Here is a 20,611-nt window from a genome sequence, read left to right as displayed (position 1 = left end):
CTCTGGTCCACCCCTGCCCGGGCCCACCTCCACAACTAAACCAGCCCATAGGATTTCCCGCCATGCGGCTGCCCCCGAGGAAGGGTCACAGGCTGCGGCCAGTGGGAGGGAGGGGAGCTCTTCCTGTCCCTCCCAACATGGCCCCGGACACGCTGCCATTTCTTGCCTCAGTCAGCAGCTCTGGCTGCCCCACTCTCTCCTCTCTCCAGAAAGACCAGTCCGTTCTCTGACAGGAAATGCAGCTGCGTTTCCCTGGGCCTGCTTCCCGTGCAGAGCTGGTCCTAAAGCATGGACTAGCAGGACAGCTGAGCAAAAGGGGGAACCTGGCCTCCCCTGAAACACAGAAATATCTGGAAAGGACTCGCCAGGGCCGAACACTCAGATAGAGCCCACGGGCTTCGGGACACCCTCTCAGGCTTTTTGTCATGCCTCTGGGAGGGCCCAAGAGGGAATTCGAGTCTACAGGTGCCTCCCTGCAGCCTTCCCCAAGGACGTGAAGTCTGAGCACAGAGAGCTCTACAGGCAGTTGCACACGGCCTCTCCTCTCTGCCTAGAAGGCTGGGAAGTCACCACTTCCAGGAAGCTTTCCCTGACTGCCTTAGGTGATAAGCCTTGCTTTCCCCCAGGCTCCACGGCTTCGGCCCCCAGCTCTGTTGTCTCACACACTGCACAGTGTTAGAATTATCTGTCTGTGTATCTGTCCCCTCATTAGACTGTCAGGTCCTTGAGGGCAGGAACTGAAAGACACTGATCTTTGAATCTCAATGCCTGGCTTGGAGCCTAACAGACAACGAATGCAGGAAGGGATGGCTCCTGACAGTCTTTTCCCCACGCCAAAGCAACGCCTACAAGGCATGATGGCTGGGCCTGCACTTGCTCCCACCAAAACCAGCCAAGACCAAAGAGGAAAAAAGGAGGCACCCTGCACCGATGGTCCCTGCTTACCTGCTACCCGGTGGGCCACCAGCCCCTCCAGGTTCAGTGGCTCCTCCTCCGGAGTTCTGGATGGGTCTGAAGCCACCTCCTTCGGTGGGAGCTGAGGCTGAGCGGTGAGGCCAGGGAGCGAGGCCGGGGGCTGCTGAGGCCCTGGAGGACCCTGGGCAGTTGGAAGGAAGGCAGACGAGGAAGACGAGGAGGCTGGGCTCTTTGGACGGAAACTCTGGTTGGGCCCAGCTGGACACGGCTGATAATCATAAGGTGAGTAGGGTCTGCCAGGAGGGACGGACTCTAGAGAGGCCCGTGGGGCTGGCTCAGGGGTTCCCAAGGAATGCCCACTGGGGATGTAGCCAGATCTGGACTGCGTCAGTGGATGGGACTGGCAGGAGGAGCCGGAGAAGGGCTGCGAGGAGAGCGGGGAAGCCCCCGGCCAGGCCCCCGGGACGCTCTGGGACTTGTGCAGGGGGGCGGCAGCCGCGGCTGGCTCCAGATCCAGCATCAGCATGTCGAGGGTTTCGATGGACTGCTCAATTTCCTGCTGGGAGGCCGCCCTTGGGAACTCCGGGAGGCCAGGCGTGGGGGTCTCTGCCAATGGCTGGGGGCTGGGCCTGCTGAGCCCGAGACTCTCCAAGTGGGCCCTTTCCTGCTGGCGAAGAGGTGGGCGAGGCTGCTGCAGCGGCAGCTGCTGCTGCTGCTGCTGCTGCTGCTGCTGCTGCCAGGAACTCAGGCCCCTCTGCACAGCCTCCCGGCTGCTTCCCCCTCGGGCTGGAGCTGGGGGCAGCTGGGGCTCAGCTTCTGGAAAGGACTGAGAGCGGAACATACCGCTGGGGTCATGGCCATAGGGAGAGGTGGTCATTGGCTGAGACCAGGCTGGGTGGGGCCCCTCTCGCTGGTAGCCAGCTAAACCCTCCTGTGTGGAGTAGGAGGGCCGCATGGGGGCCGTGTGGCCAGCATGGGCTGGCACTGCCCGGCTGGCAGACTCATAGGGGTAGCCCCCACCATTGACCATAGGTTCCACAGGGTAGGGCTTGTCCAGGCCGTTGGTGAGTGAGGACATAGCCTCTGGGTAGCCCCCCTCACTGGTGTTGGTGACCCCGTCCAGGGAGGACAGTGTGCCCATGCTGCCCACGCTGTGCCCATCCTGGTTGGGCAGCTCATCGTCCAGGATGTCTGTCTCCCGCTCAGATGCCAAGGCCCCGCCGTTGACGTGAACCTGGGCTGGGACGACGTGGCGGCCAGAAGAGGGTGCAGCAGGGCGCCCTGCCGGGCGGGACCGGAGATGCTGGGCGTGGTACATGGCGCCTTGCTTCTCCCGCTCCAAGCCGAAGCCGCTGAGCAGGCGGTCCAGCTCACGCTTCTCCTCGGGACTCAGGGCAGCAGGGGCACCGGAGGGGCCGGGGCCAGGCTCATCGGTCTTGTCTGTCTTGGTGGAGGCTGTGGAGTTGCCCGAGTCACTGCTCACGGACAGGGTGTGCTCCACGTGGTTGGGGGTGGCCGACAGGGCCGGCCGCGTGGCGTTGACGGCCCCGGTGCTGCCGTGCAGCGAGTCCTTCTTCTTCACCTTGGCATATAGACTCCCGTCCAGTGGCCCCTGGGTGTGTCCCACCACCTCTGCAAGAGAGAGCAGAGGGCAGACAACAGAGTACAGACGTCAGTGCGAGGCACAGACATTTGACGTCTTCTACTCTCTGAGGAAGGGAGCCAAGGGCTTCCATTCCCTAGATCCTAAAACCTCCTTTCAGCACCCCAAGGTCAGGGAAAGGTGAAAGGACGAGAGGACCGTCTCCTAGGCTTCTGGGCAGAGCCCTCTCCAAGACCCAGCTCAGGGCCGGGCAGTGGAGCCTGAGATTGGGCGGGGGGGGTCCTGGGAGCAAGACGCCCCAGTCCACAGCCTGGCTCTGTCATTTCACCAGTGCCCCAAGGACCGGGAAGTGCTGGGCCAAGATGGGGCTCAATAAAGCCAGTAGGCCCTGTGTGGAGGGGATGCACTGTCCCTCTGAATGCTGGGGCCCATGGGGCTCTGGGAAGGGGGTTCAGGGACCGGGGGAAGCATCTTAGGGACGAGAACGCAGAACTAGAGGTTTTCATGAGAGAGCGGTGTCCCCGGTGTCATTCTGTCTGCAGACAGCTCTTGGGACCCCGTGAGCAATACTTTCTCTGAAAGGAAAAAGTGAGCGCTCGGTGGCTCAGGGCCAAAGGGCTGACTCAGGAACGGAGAATCTCCCCCGCCCAGAGGAACTCAGTGATTTCACACCCAGTACAGTCAGCAGCCCAGCTTCCAGCCCCGACACACACAGGCGCACATGCACACACGCACACTCGCATCTCCGCTCACTCCAAGGTGGGCCCCTGGTTGGCGAGAAGAGAGAGCACCCCCTCCAACACAGCATCAATTCCAGCCCAGACACCAACGGTCGCACACACACACTCACACACAGAAAGCCAGACACAAAGACAGCCAGAGACACACACGCCAACCAGAAATCACCCAAATCGGATACCCAGACACACGCACGCACGGGGCACACCAAGGAAGCTCCCCGGCAGAAGTATGGGTGTGGATACGAACATACAAACACCCATCACAACCCCCCACATGCCGGGGAACGCCTGCCACGTGCCAAACGCTTGCCAGGCACTTCACACATACGTGACCTCCCATCCCGTGGGCAGCCTGCCACGCCTGTTTTACAGACGGACGAACAGAGGTCTGAGAGGTGGAACCATCTCTTTGTAGACACAGTACCTGGTAAAGCTGGCATTTAAAATCGGAACAAATTTAAAACAAAACTAAATTAAAATCAAAATTAATTTAAAATCAGAACTAAAGCGGAATTTCAAAGACCATACAACTTTTACTATTCTACACTCTCTCATATCACGCACACACAAACACACACATTAAGTTGAATAAACACAAAATAGGCAGCAATACCCCAAAATAAAGTTAAAGCCACAGACATTTCAGAAAATACAAGCTCCTACCGTGCCCGAGGATCAGCCCTCGGGCCAGAAGTGGCAACCTCTAAAAATAAACACTCACACAGAAGCCCATGGCCAAGAACAAGTGATCAGACAACCACAAAACAGGAACATCCTGATCAACACACACACACAGACCACAGGCCAACCAGAGGACCGGAGAGCCAGCACAGAGATGCTCAACAAAGCGCATCGGCCACACACCCCCTGGGGGCGGAAGCTCTGCCCGTTCACTGAACGCTCCAGAACCATGTCTCTGCCCCCTGTTTCCCCTGGGGTTTGGGACCTCAGCCAGCAGCAGGCCTCAAGTGACAATGGGCCACTGTGGCCGCAGCCCGGGGCTCACAGGGATGAGGCTGGTCTGAACTGGAAAGAGGTCTTGGCTGAGATGGGTCTGGATCTCAAACAGCCTGCCCCTTGTGCCAAGACCCCTAAAGGCTGCTGAGATGCAGTGGCAGACATGCCTGCCTCTCCCTGCTGGCCTGTCACGGTCCCTAGAGGGTCACGCTGTCGGAAGAGAGAGGCTGCCATGTGCCTCCAAAGAACCGGGCTCCTTGCTACACAGAAAAGAAGAGAGCTCAGCTGGATGTTTCCAGAGGGAAAAAGAACAGTCGTGTGTTGCATAACGACGTTTCAGTCAACGCTATTTCGGACCACATATACAACAGTGGTCCCATAAGATCGGCAGCACAGAACCTGGGTGTGCAGTAGGCTGTGCCATCTAGGTGGGTGCAAGTGCACTCTGTCATGTTTGCACAATGGCGAACTCACCCAATTTCTCAGAACACACCCCTGTCATTAAGCGACACACAACTGTGCTGAAGACAGGAGCGCCCATCCACTAAGATTTCTGGGGGTGGTTCCCACGAGGATGGGCCCCTCAGACCAGCTGGTGAAGTCTGAAGAGCTGTCCTGCCTTCTCACTGTGCCTGGAGAGCCACTGGTCCTGGAGAAAGCAGGCCCTTTCTGGGGCCCTGGGTGCACTCCGCAGCCCATGGCGTGGGATGCCGGAGCGTCCCTCCTGGGCCAGGGACCTCCTCCATCCCCAGACTCCCCAATCTCTCATGTCCATGCCCACATGGTCTGGAAGCAGGGGAACAGCAAAGCAAAGGATGGTGTCCAGTGGCCTCCCCATTTACACCAGACAGAAGGCAACGAGAACACTGGGTGCAAACTAGTGCCAATCTGAGTGTTCTTTCCTTCCAGGAAAAAGTAGACCCACTCCAGCATCTCACTAGGTTCCTTTTTTTTTTTTTTTTTTTATTAAGGTTTTACCTTTTTCCTTTTTCTCCCCAAAGCCCCCCAGTACATAGTTGTATATTCTTCGTTGTGGCGTGTGGGACACTGCCTCAGCGTGGTTTGATGAGCAGTGCCATGTCCGCGCCCAGGATTACAAACCAACGAAACACTGGGCCGCCTGCAGCAGAGCGCACGAACTTATCATTCAGCCACGGGGCCAGCCCCTCACTAGGGTTTTAAAAGAAGAGCTTTTGGCAAGGGAGCTAAGAAAGCATCCCCCAAGGAACGGAGGGAGAATTCACACTGATTACCGCCACCTGATACCTTGGCCCTTCTGGCCGGGCCCCATGCTTCATTGATTTTGACAATGTCAATATTAAACGGATTCTGTCATGTAATTTACCCCCACATGGCCAACTGTTTGTAGCCACAACATCGGGAGCAATAACTGCCCGGCCACTAAGGCTTAGTAAGAAAATCAAAGAAGTGTAAATTGTTTAACCAAATCCTGTTTGCTAAATATAAATGGAAATGTCTATTGCTCAAAGAAGGAGCCAGTGGCTCCTGAGCACCCAGTGCTGGCTGCAGCCTCCAGGCTGTTCTGCATCCTCAGTGGCCATCTTCCTCTTCACGACAACGGGAGAAACGGGACACTCAGGCCCATCCCAGGTCTGTCCAGCCCCGGTGAGGGCTCTGCTGAAACCTCAGAGTACCGGCCTGACCTGAGGGGAACGCACCTCTGCTCCTCCCATGGGAGATGAAGGGAATTGCCCCCACCCCCACACCGGCACACACGCTCACGCGTCATTCCCCTCTCCCCATCCGCCACAGCCACATTAGGAGCTATTACCAGGACCACAAGAAGCCGGAACACAGTGTCGGTTTCAATCTATTAAGGCAGGAAGGGCACAAGAGAGACGCCAGCAGAGCAAGGAGGAGGAGAGGGGCGTGGAGGGTGAGGGCAGAGGGCTTTCATCTTACGCTGAGAGCCACCAGATCCATCTCGAAGTCCCAGCAGCCTCTTTGGCACGGCCAGTTCAGATAAACCACCTCAGATGAGAAGGAGTTGGACGCCCAGTGGGAGAGGGGCAAGGGACAGAGGGAGGAACCTGCCTCACTGGGGCCTGATTGGGTGGGTGCTGGCCTGGTGACAACAGAGTAGAAGGATAAACTGCAGGGACACCATAAGTTACAGGCAGCCCAGGGTGACAAGTCCCCAGGCCCCAAGCCCAGGCCAGCCTGGACATCCTGTCTCGTGGCCCGTCTCTCTGCCTAATTCCCTAGGAAAACTGAGAAGCCCACAGTCTCTTCAAGGTCCCACTTGCTTTGTCTGCATCTGTCTCCCCGCTCTTTCCAGCCGCGGCTCCAAGCCCTGGACTCCACCCTTGACACTGAGCTCGGTTGCACCAAGGGGCCCTTATTCCACGGCGGCCGTAATCCAGATGTGCGAGTCATGCTTTTGGAAAGCTCTGAGGAAAATCCCCAGCTGACTTGGACATGGACCTACTCCCTGGGGCTCCCTCCAGGAAGCCACAGAGGTGCGAGTGGTGCATGAAGTCCAGCACAGGCCAGGACGCAGGAAAGGAAAGCCGTGCCCATCCCATCCTCTTAAAAAAGAACGAGAGACAGAAACATGGGACGCTGCGGTGATGTGGGCTTAGGGCCGCTGTTTTCTGATCTGATGTTCCTAAGAACCTCCTCTGGGGATGGTTACAAAGGCAGACTCGGGGGCCCTCCCCTCAAGAACTCTCACACATAGGTCTGGGGTGGGGCCAAGCACCGGCATTTTAAGCAGCTCTCCAGGGATTCTGGCCAACACACACAGGTGGATAACTCCTGGAGAAGCCCTGACCCAGGGGGTCGGCATTTTCTAAGATTAAGGGCCCCCGCTTCTCCAACTAATGTCAACTGCGGAGATCTCACTTATTTAGGTATCAGGACAGGCGGCCCAATCACGAAGAACGACAGGTGCCAGCCTGGTTGACTGCAAGAAAGTGACTCCTTGAGAGACCCGCTCCGTCCAACGGCGGGCCTGTTCTGAACAGTGAATGATTTATTAAGGTTTTCAGGATGGGGCCCTTCACGCTAAAAAGTCCTTTGGGTCCACGTCCAGCAGAGTAGTGATTCATTAAAATACATTACCCGGGGCAGTGATGATCAACCAACGTGGAAGAGGATCAATGCACAGCCAATAGGAAGAGGCACCATGCCCGCCCGCATACGGCAGTGTGGGGGCAGAGCGGGACCCCGACAGCCGGAATCTCAGCTCCTTAAACTCGGGAATGGGGCATCAAAGGTCATGTGTGTCTGGGAGGTAGGTGGGCTTCGACAAGAACTGAGGCTTAGCCAAGAGGCAGCCAGGAGAGCAAGTTTCTGGACGTGTTAACCCTTGAGCCACGGACTATCCCCCAGCCACTTGGGGAGGCAAGGGTTGGAGCTAGGGCTGGGGCTATGGAGCAGCAGCCAGAGGGTGGGGTTGGGCACCAGGGAGGCCACAGGGATGTGGTTCTAGAGAGGAGACAGAGGGGAAGCGTCCCCTCCCGATCCACCCCTGCACCAGACATATCCATCACTGAGAAGGATGGTCCCCGTCTTAATGGCCAACTCAGCTCGCGTCAACCACTTAAGGTCGACGTAGGCCCTGGCCTCCGAGCCTTTCAGGGAAGCTCTAATGCTTCCTTGCAGGCTTGCTGAGTGACAGGATTCAGGAGCTAAGTACCATGAGCTGAGCCTGGCACACCCACCACTCTGCATTCTCCTCTCTCCAGGGCAACAGCTCCCATCGCCCACAGAGTGAAGCCCAAACGCCTGCTGGACACGCTGGGCCTTTTATCCTCGGGCCCCTGCCTGCCTTCGGAAGCCTCATCGTCACTGTCCTCAACACTCCCAACCCCGTACTCCACTCTTACTACTTATATGCTCCTTCCTACACTGTGCCTTGCATATTCTGTTCCTTCTCCTGAAAGGCCCTTCCTTACCTGCCCCGGCAACTCCCAACCTCCCTGGCCGACCTCCTCCTCCTCCCTCAGGCTCCGTTTGAACCTCCCTGGGAAGTCTCCCTGGACACGCCCCTTTCTGACAGTCCTCCAGACTCAGAGAAACCTCCTCCCAGGTCCTGCTGCCCTGCGTGGACACCTTCTGTGACACCCATTGCCCACTGGACAGTCGTCACTGATGCCACGTCTGTCTTCCCCACTAAGCTGAGTGCTCCTCGAGGAACGGCCTCTGTCTCTCTCTCTCTGGGTGCCTGGCTCCCAGACAGCAGCTTTCACAACACGGCCCACGTGAACCGTGCCTCCTGGGGTCTGACCCGCATAGCTACACAGCATAGCCCCACAGAGCACGGCGCCCGGCATTCCGGAAACGCTTGCTGCACCATAGCCAAGAGCCCAGAAAGCTCCATAGTGTTGTCAGCCACGGAAACAGTCTTCTTCCCCTGACACCCAGAGCAGTGAAAACTCAAGGGTTCAAGGTGGACCCAAACTTCTCCCAAAGGGAAGAGAAGAAAGAGGCTCTGCAGAGAAAACATCACAAGAGAGGGGATCTCTACATGGTCGGGAGCTCAGCTGGGCACAGTGGAGGTCCCTGGAAACCGGTTGAGGCACAGCCCACCCCGTGGTGCCCCCACAAGACTCCCAGCCACATCCCACCCAGCAGACACGAACTTTCTTAGGCCAAAAACCCCTTGGGGCATCTGATGAAAGCCTAGACTCATTTCCTAAAAAAACGCACAAACATACACTTTGCACATAATATCAGGGAGCTGATGGTCACCCCAAAGTCCATCTATGAATCTTAAGACGCACACATCTAAGAGTTCGGCTGCTGCTCCTGGGGAACCCCCTCTGTCACCCGGGACTTCTCCGAGGAAGGCCAGTCTCCATCAAGAAAACGGGAGAACACCCAGAAGAAAAACCCTTCCAGCTGGAGGAGCGTGCGAAGGGGCTCAGCCCAGAGCCACCACTGGGTCTTAACCTTCCCAGGGGTGGTGAGCGCGAGGCAAGGATGAGGATGGAGGGGCCATGGAGGACCTCAGCCCCATGGCTCAAGCATGATCTGGGGTCCCCATGAGACACCTAGCAACGGTGGCAGGGACCTCCTGTGGCCCAGTCTGCGACAGGCCCAGCCTCCACCCACGCCATCCTCCCACCTCACAGCCAACCGAGGATGAGGCAGCCCTCTGTGCATCACAGCTTGCAGAGAGTTCTGGAATTTCTCTAGGGTACGGGACTTCCTCAGGGGCTTGGAAGATCAGCAGAATTAGGCATTAAAAAGAAGTCCCCGAGTCTCTGAAGGGGACCCACACAGAGGAGACAGCCTTTGAGATGGCAAAGAGGGCAAGTGACAGGTATAGCCCAAGGGACTTAGGCAGCCAATGGGAGACGTCTGCTGTTCACAGTGGGAGATGTCCGCTGATGCCACACTGACAGGCACGGGGCCTCGGGCCAGGGACAGGTGAGTCCAGGTGTGGCAAAGAGACACCTGTCTTTCTTCCTGTTTAATAGCACTCAGGGGACCCACCACATCTCAGAGAGTAGACAGAAGAGAACAAGGTCCTTCCCAGGGCTGCTGTCAGTCTTTTCACAGACACTCTGTCCTCTGTACAAGTGACCTCACCAGGGTCACCCACACACCTGCCCCCATGGACCCAGGGAGGGCGGGTGCCAAGCGCCCCACCCTCAGCCACCTGCGCCATTCCACCAAGACCAAGAAAGAAAGAGCGAGGCACAGGCCCAATGTCCACATGGAGCCTGGTCTGAATGTCGGCCTGTGGGCCTTGGAGAGACTCAGCACACCCGTCGCAGTGGCCACAGAGGCCCCTCCCAGCATCCTGCACTCCTATGCCCTGGCTCGGGGCCCTCAGAGGCAGCAAGACTGAGCTCTGAGAGGGTCCGGGAGGTCGGCAGAGCCAAGAGAGCTGCTTAAAAGCCATGGGGTTGTTAGAGCTGAAGCGGCTTAGGGGACCACTTAATCCCCTACCCACCCATCATTTTACAGGAGGACAGCCAAGCTCAGCAGGCTCAGGGGACCCCCGAGGTCACCCAGCACAGAAGTGCAAATGGCTTCCTCTTCCCAACTCCAAGTGGCCCGTTCTTCCCCCAAACGGCGCTTCAAGGTGAAGATGGCCAAAGAGCCTGGGGATGGGGCCCTCCAACTACGGCTGCAGACCAGGAATGCCACGATTTAACAAACAGGCTTCAGTCAAGTGATGCCCATGGATGTGTCCCCAAGCCCTCCTCAGGAAGGAGCCGCTGCCCTTTCCACAGATACTATCTTGCCTGAATTCCTCCAGAGAGAAGGAATGGGGGCAGAGAATCTGATGGTGACCTTTATTTCAGACCCGAGGGACCAGGGCCCGGAGGGTGAGTGACCTGCTCAGGTCACACAACAGTCCATGCCTGTGGGGCAGCCGCAGACTTGCAGGGCCAGCCTCCTGACTCCAGCCTGGCCTTCAGCTCCCACACCAGGCACTCGACCCAGAGCCTGGCACTCCCACCCCCGCCCTCGGCCTATCCGGGCACAGACCTCACAGGCACATTCGGGACGGTAAAAATAGCTTGCAAGCCCACAACAGGCCAAGTCCTTCTCTGCCAGGCCGGGGTACCCGCCTGGACATGCCGAGATCCCTGGCCAGGGGGACAGTCAAGCCGCCAAGAGCCCTGACGAAGGTGGGAGAAGGCCATGAAGGGGAGCCCGCAGGAGGCCGGCAGGGGAATGGTCAGCACTGGGGGTGCCACCAGGTTCAGACCACAGAATGGGGGGCTGTCTTGAATAGACATCCCACTGGGAGTGTGTCGGGGGCTATCCATGTCTTCACGACATTCCCTCTGCCCCCTCCCCCATTCTCATCCATCAGGAACCATCACCCCAAAAGAGTGAGGCTGGCTCAGACACTCTGTCCACCACCAGCTCAGCCACTGAGGCGGAGGCTCTTACAGGTCCCAGGGCGGCAAGTCCAGGAGGGAGGCAGCCAGGGCCCAGGTCCGCCACATCCACTTCCAAAGGCAGCGCGGCCAGCCACAGCCCCGCACAGCCACACGCCCTTCCCGGGTCTGGGTCCACCACGGCAGATCCAGCCCCCCGGCACAGGAGCCCCCCAACCCTCTCCCCAGGTCCAGCAGAGAGCCACACAAGGACACACGCAGGAGAAACAGCTGCCCAGAACACACTTACCCTCTGGACGGAGAGGAAGTGCGGGGAGGGGAAAGAACCACTGATTCAATGTCTGCTCCTCGTGCCTCAAGTTTCAAATAATTCCTCCATGGCTGCAGCTCCCAGCACTGTCTGTGTCCTGCTCGGGCTCCCTTGGACTGTCAGGGGTGGGAGGAGCGAGAGCCGCCTGCCCGCCCATATACACACACACCCCTCCCTCCCTCCCTCTCTCCTGCTCGCTCTCTCCCCCTCTCGGCTCCCTCTGCCTCACTCCGGTTTGTAGGAAGCCAGTGGGATAAGACTCTGTCTGTAATTTCAGCCAGCTGGGTCCCCAGAGCTTCACTTATCATCCTGTAGCTATGCAGCTCTTGAATGACATCACAGTGGCTTCCCAAGACCTCCGCATGGAGCGAGGGGAAGCGGCCGGCCCAGCCCAGCCCCAGCCCCAGCTCGACCCAGTCCCAGCCCAGCTCAGTCCCAGCACAGCGACAGCCCCCGCCCGCCCGGCCAGTCCCAGCACGGCACAGCCTCAGCTCAGCCCCAGGCCCACCCGGTGTACCCAGAGGACAAGTGGGAAGAGAGCGCCCAGGAGCGAGGTGGCGGGGATGCGAGGGAGAGAGAGGGAAGCGCAGAGTTCCGATGGGGGCACTGGGATTTATTTCCCCAAATTTTTCCACATTTTTTTTCCATTCTCAGCAAATGAAAGGCAGAACAGATGACAACAATTTTCCAGCTGCTGAACAATAAGGTGGAAATCTTTTTTCCCCTCTCTCCCTCTCCTTCCCCTCCATGGGGCAGAGTCTAGAGGCCAGGATACTTCCTTGGCTTATAAAAGGCAAAAAAAAAACCAAAGTCCCTGTGCTTCCCAGAGGGGGCCATGGGGCCTGAACAGAGGGACTGGGGTGTCAGCCGGCAGGCCTCTGAGAGGGCGACAGGAGCCCCGAAGTGAGATCCTCAGTGCAAAGCTTTGGATGTTGGCCCACAAACCTGGACAGTTTTTGAGGCCTGACTTTGCAAAGGCCGGTGGGCGTGCGGGCCCAGATATTGACCCACCAGGCCACCCAAGATGCCTCCAGTTTAGTGGCTACCGGTATTCAGTTCTTTCTCATCGGTTAAAACCATGAATGGCAGAGAGAGAACTTTTTGGAGCGTCAGTGGTTCCACTCTCAGCCCAACCACCCAGGGCTGAGTGGCCGGCTCAGCCAGAAACCACTCGAGCTGCCCATAAGTGCCCACCATCATCCTGGTGTCCCCTAGAAAGCGCCAGGAGTCCCTGCCCTGGGCCCAGACCTGTCCCACCCAGGTCTGCACTGCAGCTCTGGAGGGGCGAGGCGGGTCACGTACAGGCCACATACTTTACCCTCCTCCCAGCAGAACCTCACCCCTGGCGCCTCCCCACTGCCAGCATCCCTCTCTGGGGCTTCCTTCTGAGAGTAAAGAAGAAAAATAAGAGGAAGAACAAAAATGGTACCCAGTGCCCTGCTCGCTGGCCCCTGCCCTAGCCTAACTGCATTCTCACTGATGAGGGGGGAGGCCCCAGCCCAGTGACAAAGACTTCACAGAAACCCTAAGGACAGGGAGTGGAGAAGAGGGGCTCCATGCCTCCAGCTCCAAAGGAGGACTTCCAACTTGCCCAGCACAGGACCACAATTTGGACGAACTACTGTAATTATCCTTTCCCACCTCCATGGAAACTTCTAGAACCAACCAACAAACTCCAGCTCTTAAAAGGGTTGAGGTCACCCAGTCCACCACTTTTCCCTACCCCATTCCCCCCACTAGTGTCACCCTAGATTTTATTTGCATACAACCTTCATGTTGATCCGCACATCTGAATCCCACCTATGTTATTATTTTGCAAATTTCTAAAATAAACAATTTAGGTTCAACTAGGTCTAAGCATCAATATCCATGATACCACGGATTTGGTGTGTACCAGATACTTTTTCTCTAACACGCGTGAAAATAAATACACCTGAAATCATTTCCTACATAATCGCCAGTCTGGCCCACGTACCACACTGGAAAACACCATCATCCAACCGGCCCTAGAGGCAGCAACCCCATCTGGGGTTCTCTGCTCCCAGCAGGGACTGGCTACACCAGAAGCCCCCAGGGAGTTTTATAAAAACCTCAATCCCCTGGACCCACCCCAGACCTCCAGAGGCCGGACTGTCAGGGGCGGGGCCCAGGAACGTGAGTTGCACATCCCTTCCCAGCTGACCGTGCCGGCAGCCAGGTGCGGCAGAAACGGGGCCTGGCTGTCCTTAATTATTCTCGGTTATGAGGATCTCCCTACCTCCCCAAAAGCCCAGTTCGTCTTTAGATGCCCATAACACATGGGTTCTGGCACCCTGTCTCTTCCAGTAACTGGCCGTCTGGTCCCCATGGGGAGGCTCTGATGAACCGAGTCTCTGCCACGTGAGAACGAATATGGTGTGCGGGACCTCCTGAGTCCCTCCCTTAACAGCCCCCCCGGGGGGTCCCTGAGCATCCATGCTAACCCTTCCCTCGGCTTCCCTTCACCACTGAGCACTGAAGCAAGGGACCCACAAACAACCACGTGGGCTCTCTGACCTACGAGGAGCACCACAGGCCTATCACCTCCCACTCTCTGGAAACCACACCTTTGAGAATGCAGCCTAAGGTTATACCCAGCCCTTCTCACTCCTTTCACTGCAGCACCTGCCAAGAATACGGCAGCTAAGAACATGGGTGTAGGGATCAAGCAGACACTGGTTTGAATCCAGACGCTACCACTTACTAGCTCAGTGCAACCCTAGGCCAATTACATAATTTTTCCGAGTGTCAGTTTCTTCATCTGTAAAACGGGTATATTAATATCTCTATCTCAGAAGGCATTGCAAAGACCAATGCCACCCGGACAGCACTGAGCACAGAGCACAGCACACAGAAGGTGCTGGAAAGGAGGCAGCATGTGCACACCACCAGCACTGCAACGTCCTCCTCCTCCTCGTCCTTCCCTGACCTGGCCGAACCCTGACGGCACCTCTGCGACCCCAGCTCACCGGCCCGGGTGTGGCACACCCAGTGCTTAAGCTTCACGACATATCGTTTGACCTGCCCTTTCTCTGTTCAGAAATCATTACATCAAATAGTCCAGCGAAGAGAAGAGCCTCGTGAAAGAGCTCGGATTCTGAGGTTGTTCAGTTAGCCATTCCTGAGACCATCCTAGCACCAGGGACATCACTACCAACAGGTGCCCGAAAACGCCACTGCCCCTCCCATCTGCAGAGAAGCCTGCAACAACAAGGACCACGACGAGCGAGGCGGGGGCAAGACGTCAGTGGCCTTCGCACAGATAGGAAGGACTTCCTGGGGCAGGGGGCAGGGGGCAAGGGGTGGCAGATACGCTTCGAAAAAGGATACACTCAGTTTTACCATACTTTCTACTTGAAAAAAAGATAATTTTTTTTCCTTAAAACAAACTGCAGAAAATAGCTGGGGCAGAAATCTTTCCGGATAAGGGATGAATTAAGCTAAGCTTGAAGGGTGAAAGTATTGTTCCGTCTTCAGAGGCAGCTGGGTGTCCCCTGCCCCCTGAGACAGCCCCAAGCAAGGCAGTTTCATGAAACACTAGATCCAGAGGCAGGGACACGGACCTGGTGCGCTTCTGGAGCCCCGCAGATGCCCAGGATTCGTTGAGACCCCAGATTGGCCGTGTGAGGCCCAGCCGTGGGCAGCCAGCACAGGCCACTCCCCAGAGAACATCTTGAATTCATCGGCCCAACACACCCACCCCGATTCGCTCCATCAGACTGAGGGAGGGGAGGAGGCCCCCACCGTCACAGATGGTCAGTGCTGGGGCAGAGGCCACCACCCAGGGCCCCCGACCCCCAGAAGAAGGCCCTCTCGCTGTCAGATCTGGGGCAGACACCATAAGGGGGATGCTCAGAAGAGCAGTGGCAACCCCATCACGTAAGCACCTCAGATATCTCCAGGTCTAACTGCACAAAGAAAGTGGAATCATTGGGGGTGAGTCTACAGCCGAGACTCCCACATGCAGGTCACTCGAACGCTCCATCCCCTCCGGGACGTCCTTTGGGCCAGCAGACCCCCAGCTGGGAGCCCAGCCAGGTGAGGGCATCTCAGTCACACGGAGGGATTCTCCACGGAGGACAGGAGCCCGGCCTCCCTGGGTCCCCTCCTTCAGCCCCCTTCCTGCCAGGTTCTTTCTTTTGCTTGGCAAGTGCGGAAGCATCTTTCCAGACCTGGCTTTTTGCTCTTTCTCTTAAGGAACAAAATGGCCGAGCGTTTTGGTTTCCAAGCAGCCCAATCATAGAACAGAAGCAGGAAGCAGAAAAGAGCGTGCCCAGTGAAGGGCAGCCTCACGCCGTGCAACAGGGAGAAGTCAAGTCCCAGAGACAAGGGGCCGAGAGGACAGCCAGATTAGTGGTCCTCCCCAGGGCAAGGGGCCCCCCAGGGAACATGTGGCAAGGCCTGGAAACATTTGGGGTTGTCACGTTAGAGGAAATGCTGCCGGCATCTAGTGGGTAGAGATGCTGCTCAACAGCCTATGACACACAGGCCAGCCCCACAACAGGCAGGGACCCGCTCCGAACACCAACAGGGCCACAGCCGAGGAGCCCTGGGCCAGACCGAGGCCACAGGGAGTCTGGGGGGGTGGGAGGCAGAGCTTGGGATGATGACTCAGAGTCCCGGATCCCAGTCCCAGCTGAGCCACCAACTCGCTTCTTGACCTTGGGCAAGTCACTTCCTTTCCCTGGGCCTCAGTTTCCAAAGCAGTAAAATGAGCGAGAAGAACCAGATGAGCTTTGAACTCTAAAACATCCGGCTCTAAGCAGAACCCCAGGGTGTCCAAGTGTCAGGATGTCAAAGATCAGTGGGAGAGGGAGGAGCTTGGGAGAGGCCGGCTGCCAGGCTGGGTGGGCACTGTGGGTGCCGCGGAAACTCGCTGGCCTCCAAGGGACCCCCTCCCCGCCTTCCCGCCAGTGTGCAGGGCTACAGGGCAGGGCAGGCTCAGGGCACTCGCGCATGGCCACGGCCCCCAGGGCCCCCAGGGCCTCCACACGCTCCCCCCCGGAAGGCAGCCCGGGGCCAGGCTCAGCAGCAAGTTCCCTGAGAGCAGGGCATGAGCCGAGCACCAGAGGATTGCCCAGGAAGCAACCGCCACCTCCCAGGCAGACGTCTGAGACGGACAAGGGGCGGGTACACCCACTCACCTCCCTGCCACCTCGCCCCCCTCGTACACCTCCCTGGGCATGGACACCATCTGTGGCAGTCCTCACCCAGGAAGGATGGAGGGAGTGGTGGGAGAGGGGCCCGGGGGCTCAGGGAGCCAGGAAGAAGGAGTGAGCACAGAGAATAGGGCGGGCAGGTTGTGAAGGAAGCGCCTGCCGTTTAACGCACATTCTCCCGTCTGCTTCCTGTCAAGGGAGACGTCATCGTGCCCACCTTCCTGATCAAGAGACTGAGGCTCAGAGGCCGTGGCTTACTCAAGATCCCACTGCCAGTCTGACTCTGACGCTCAGGTCCTCTCTGCTTCCCGGGAGGAAACAGGAACAAAGAAGGAGCGGAGGCCAGGGGTGAGAGCCCAGAGGATCCAACAGGAAGAAGGGGTGCAGAGTGACGATCATTGCAACCTGCCCAAACCTGCCATCCAGGGAGCGCTGTCCCCTCCAAGGTGGCCCCCCGGGGAATTTTATGCATTTATCCTAATAAGGCTTCCAGGGCTCGAAGCATGTCTGGAAACTCAGAACTGGTTCACAGTTCACACACATGAACCCATCTCTGCACTTAGGGTCGATCCCCATTCTTAACCCAAAACGGGTCCATTAAGCACCACACAGAAGTCCTGGTCACCAAACTGGCCGTGCAGTTTTACATTTCGGCTGCATCACTGCCCGGGAGTGTGCGGTGGGTGGAGGGCTAACGGCTCTGTGCACAAGCAGGCGTGGGGACGGGTACAGGTGGAGGATCAGGGTGGGCTCCGCCTCCTGTCCCAAATGGGTCCCTCTGTGCGTGAGGGAAGGAGGCTCATGGAGGCCTCCCCTGGGGGTCTCCAGGGCAGGTGTGGGCAAGCTCACACACGCGGGCAGGCGTGGGCCAGGAGCAGGAAGTCCCTGCTGCAGAGGGACAAGCCGGAAGGGACTCCTGCTCCATAAAAGCTGCAACACCACAGGGCACAGGCTCGGACAGGAGACGGGAGCCAAGGCACCAGCCCCGGGCTTCTTTCCATGCTTATGTCACGTGAAGATCGCCTGCCTCATTCTGGAAGGTTCTCACGCAGCATACAGACCAGGGGGGAAGGGAGGCAGGAAGGAAGAAGGAAAGATCTGAGAAGCTTTGAGCTTTCATATCAAAATCTGATCTCACTTCTCACTGCCCCTGGAGAAGGAGAAGAATAAACACCAAGGATCACTTGGCTGCGAACAATTTTTTTAAAGCAATCAAAGCAAGGCAAGAGGGAAGTCTCTGACAAGTGCCCGGCCACTGACGGGCCGGGAGGGTGTGAAGGGCACTTCGGATGCCAGAGAGAGGGGCAGGCAGAAGCTCCTGGCCCATCCCTTGCAGCTCTGGGCTGCTTCCCAGAACAAGGCAGCGCCCGTCTGCAGCACTGACACAGCGCCCGGGGGGTCGGAGGGCCCGAGAGCCATCCAGCAGCTCTGCCATCCGGGACCCAGCGGGACAGCGCGTGGGTGCAAATGACACACAGCAAAGAGAGGGACGGGCAGGAGGAAAGGGAGTGTGGGATTAGACTCCCGAGCCCCGTCTGCACACAGCACCTGTCGGGGCCTTGTCAGAGATTTCTAGAAGGTGCCTTGTTCTCCCATTACATGCACCACGGTCACACACCCCATCTAAACAGAGGTGTGGGAAGGATTCTCCTCAACCCCAAGAAAACCCAGTCCTGCCTCCAGCTCCCCTTTCTCATACCTCTCGAAGGCAGGACAGTTCTCCTGGATGTCAGCCCTCCATCTCTCCTGCTGCAACTAAAACCCACTCTCTCTAACTCTGCCCTCAAATGCCTAACTGGCCAATAGAGAGACCTAGAGAAAGTGTTTCTGGCAGCAACAGCAGTAGACTGAGAGACAAGGGGCCAGAGTACTAAGGACTGAGCCTAGATGGGCCTCAGTTTACTCCTCTGTGCAATGGGAGAGTACAACTAGCTGAGCCCTGGACTCCGGCCGGCTCTTGATGCACAAGGATCCAACTCAGAAGACGCTCAGCCAGGCAGTGTCCGGATCCCAGAGCCCGTGGACTCTGTGGGCCTGATTCTCCACTCCTGCCTGGTCCGGCCTGGAGCGCCCCAGGCTCCGAGCTCGTCCGAGGCTATTTGTGCAGCAGCCGCAGAGCCCCTGGGGGCTAGGACAGAACAGGGACTTACAGGAAGTCTGGAAATACAGGCGGGCTGCAGAGGCTCCGAGGGCCGCGCAGGGCAGTAAACAGGCTCATTTATTTTCATCAGCGAAATGCCGAAACCCAATCTCCGAAGCAAGCTGACCCAGCAGACGGCGGCGGGAGCTCCTGCCTGGAGCAGAATTAACTAGATCGCAGCCTCCCAGGTGTCACCATGGGAGGGGACAGAGGGCGAGGCCAGGCTGGTCAGCTCAGCCAATGTGGCTCCAGTTCCCTGGGGCAGGCCTCTTCCCACCCTGCGGTGGCCTGCAAGGGTCTCCAGGAGGCAGACGCAGCAGTGGGCAGAGCTAGGCAGGCAGGCTTTCCATTTTAACTTGGACCCTTATCCTCAGGGTCTCAAACCCCAGGCTGCGGGGTCCACATGCCTCCTTGCATGGGGCAGAGAGGCAGGGCTCCTCAGACTCCTGACCTCATGGAGCCAGGGTGAGGGACGGTGGGCATCAGAATCCCAGCTCTACATCCACCTGGCTGTGTAAACATGGGTAGATTACTTAGCCTCTCTGTGCCTGTTTCCTTATCTGTGAAAGAGGAACAAGAATACTCAGCTCACAGGAGTCATGAGGCTTAAAGGAAATAACAGGCATCTAATAGTATGTCACACAGGGAGGGTGTATACAGAGGGAGAGGTCGCCTTTCCTCTGGGCCCCTAACCAAGCTGCTGGCTGGGAGTGTCAATTAATACAACCTTCACGGAGGCAACTTGGCACTATCAAAATTATTGTGCACATATTCTCCCACCCAGCAACTCCACTTCTGGAAATCCATCCTAGAGATAGACTCGTCCAGATGAAAACGGTGGACAGACAAGGTTATCCACTGCAGCATTTCTGAAAACAGCAAAAGAGTGGCAACAACCTGAATGTTCCTGTTACGTAAATGCAGTGAAATAAAACACAGTACACGTGTATGGTGGGACATTATGCAGCTGAAAAAAATGAGATGGCTCCTTACATGCTCTTACAGGAAGATCTCCACAATATGTTATTAGACGAAAAAGCTCGGGGTCTGAGCCAAATCCTCACAGGGACTACCAGATCCTAAGCGATCAGGTCCCTGTTAGCTCTCACCCCATCTCCTATTACAACCTCCACTGCAGTCACACTGGCCCCTTTGCTGCTTCCCAAACATTTCAAGTGGGCTCCTGCCTCAGGACCTTTGCATGTGCTGTTTGCTCTCTGCCTGCAATGCTCTTCCTCAGATGTTTGCTTGGCTGACTCCCTTACCTCCTTCAATTCTTTGCTCATCTGTCCCCTTCTCAGTGAAGCCTAGGCTGACCAACTTTTTAAAAAATCTCACTACTCCACTCCACCCTCCGCCAATCTCCCTTACTCTGCTCTATGTTTTTCCAGGGTATTTACTGCCTTCTAACACGCTCTCTCATTCACTTCTTACGCCTGTAATTTTTTTATCTGTCTCCTTCCACTAACATAATCACGACAAGGAAAGGATGCTGTTTGTTCACTGTTACGCTCTCAGCATGGAGAACAGTGACTGGCACATGGGAGGCACTCCATAAATACATGCTGAATGAATTCGTGAACGTGACTGACAACAGTCCATGTGCCACAGAACGCAAATGGTTTTTCTTTTTTCTTCTTCAGTAGAGCAGATTCAAGGTTGCACCTGTACTCATGTCGTCCTTACTCTCCTGCATCCTGATATGTTTTCTCAAATGGAGGAGAAAGCGCAGCTCCCTGTCCAGGAGTCACCACACCCACAGCCTGGCTGTCACAGACGGCCGGCGCCAGGGAGGCAGGATCCCTGGACCTTAAGACCCTGGGAGATCGGCCTGCTCTGCCCCTGACAATCTGGGCACCTCGGCAAACCCCCCAGCCCTGAGCAGAGGGAGCAGCTCACACTGGGGATGGAGCCTGGCACTGGGATGACGCCAGGAAAAGGG

The 20,611-nt window shown here is 57.3% G+C and overlaps 1 protein-coding gene across 13 annotated transcripts in view; it reads right to left on the bottom strand.

The window, feature by feature from the left end:
* TNS1 (tensin 1) overlaps positions 1-20,611 on the bottom strand; it is a 176,913-nt gene that overhangs the window by 42,936 nt on the left and 113,366 nt on the right. For all 13 annotated transcript variants that reach the window (XM_070489750.1, XM_070489754.1, XM_070489757.1 and 10 more), the window contains one exon: positions 946-2,547. In XM_070489750.1, coding sequence (XP_070345851.1) covers positions 946-2,547 — 1,602 coding nt within the window. The remainder of the gene's footprint in view (positions 1-945; positions 2,548-20,611) is intronic.

Source organism: Equus asinus, chromosome 19, assembly GCF_041296235.1.
Source record: "Equus asinus isolate D_3611 breed Donkey chromosome 19, EquAss-T2T_v2, whole genome shotgun sequence".
NCBI lineage: Eukaryota > Metazoa > Chordata > Mammalia > Perissodactyla > Equidae > Equus > Equus asinus.
The sequence above is the reverse complement of the archived record's forward strand: the minus strand, read 5'-3'. Positions and strand labels throughout refer to the sequence as shown.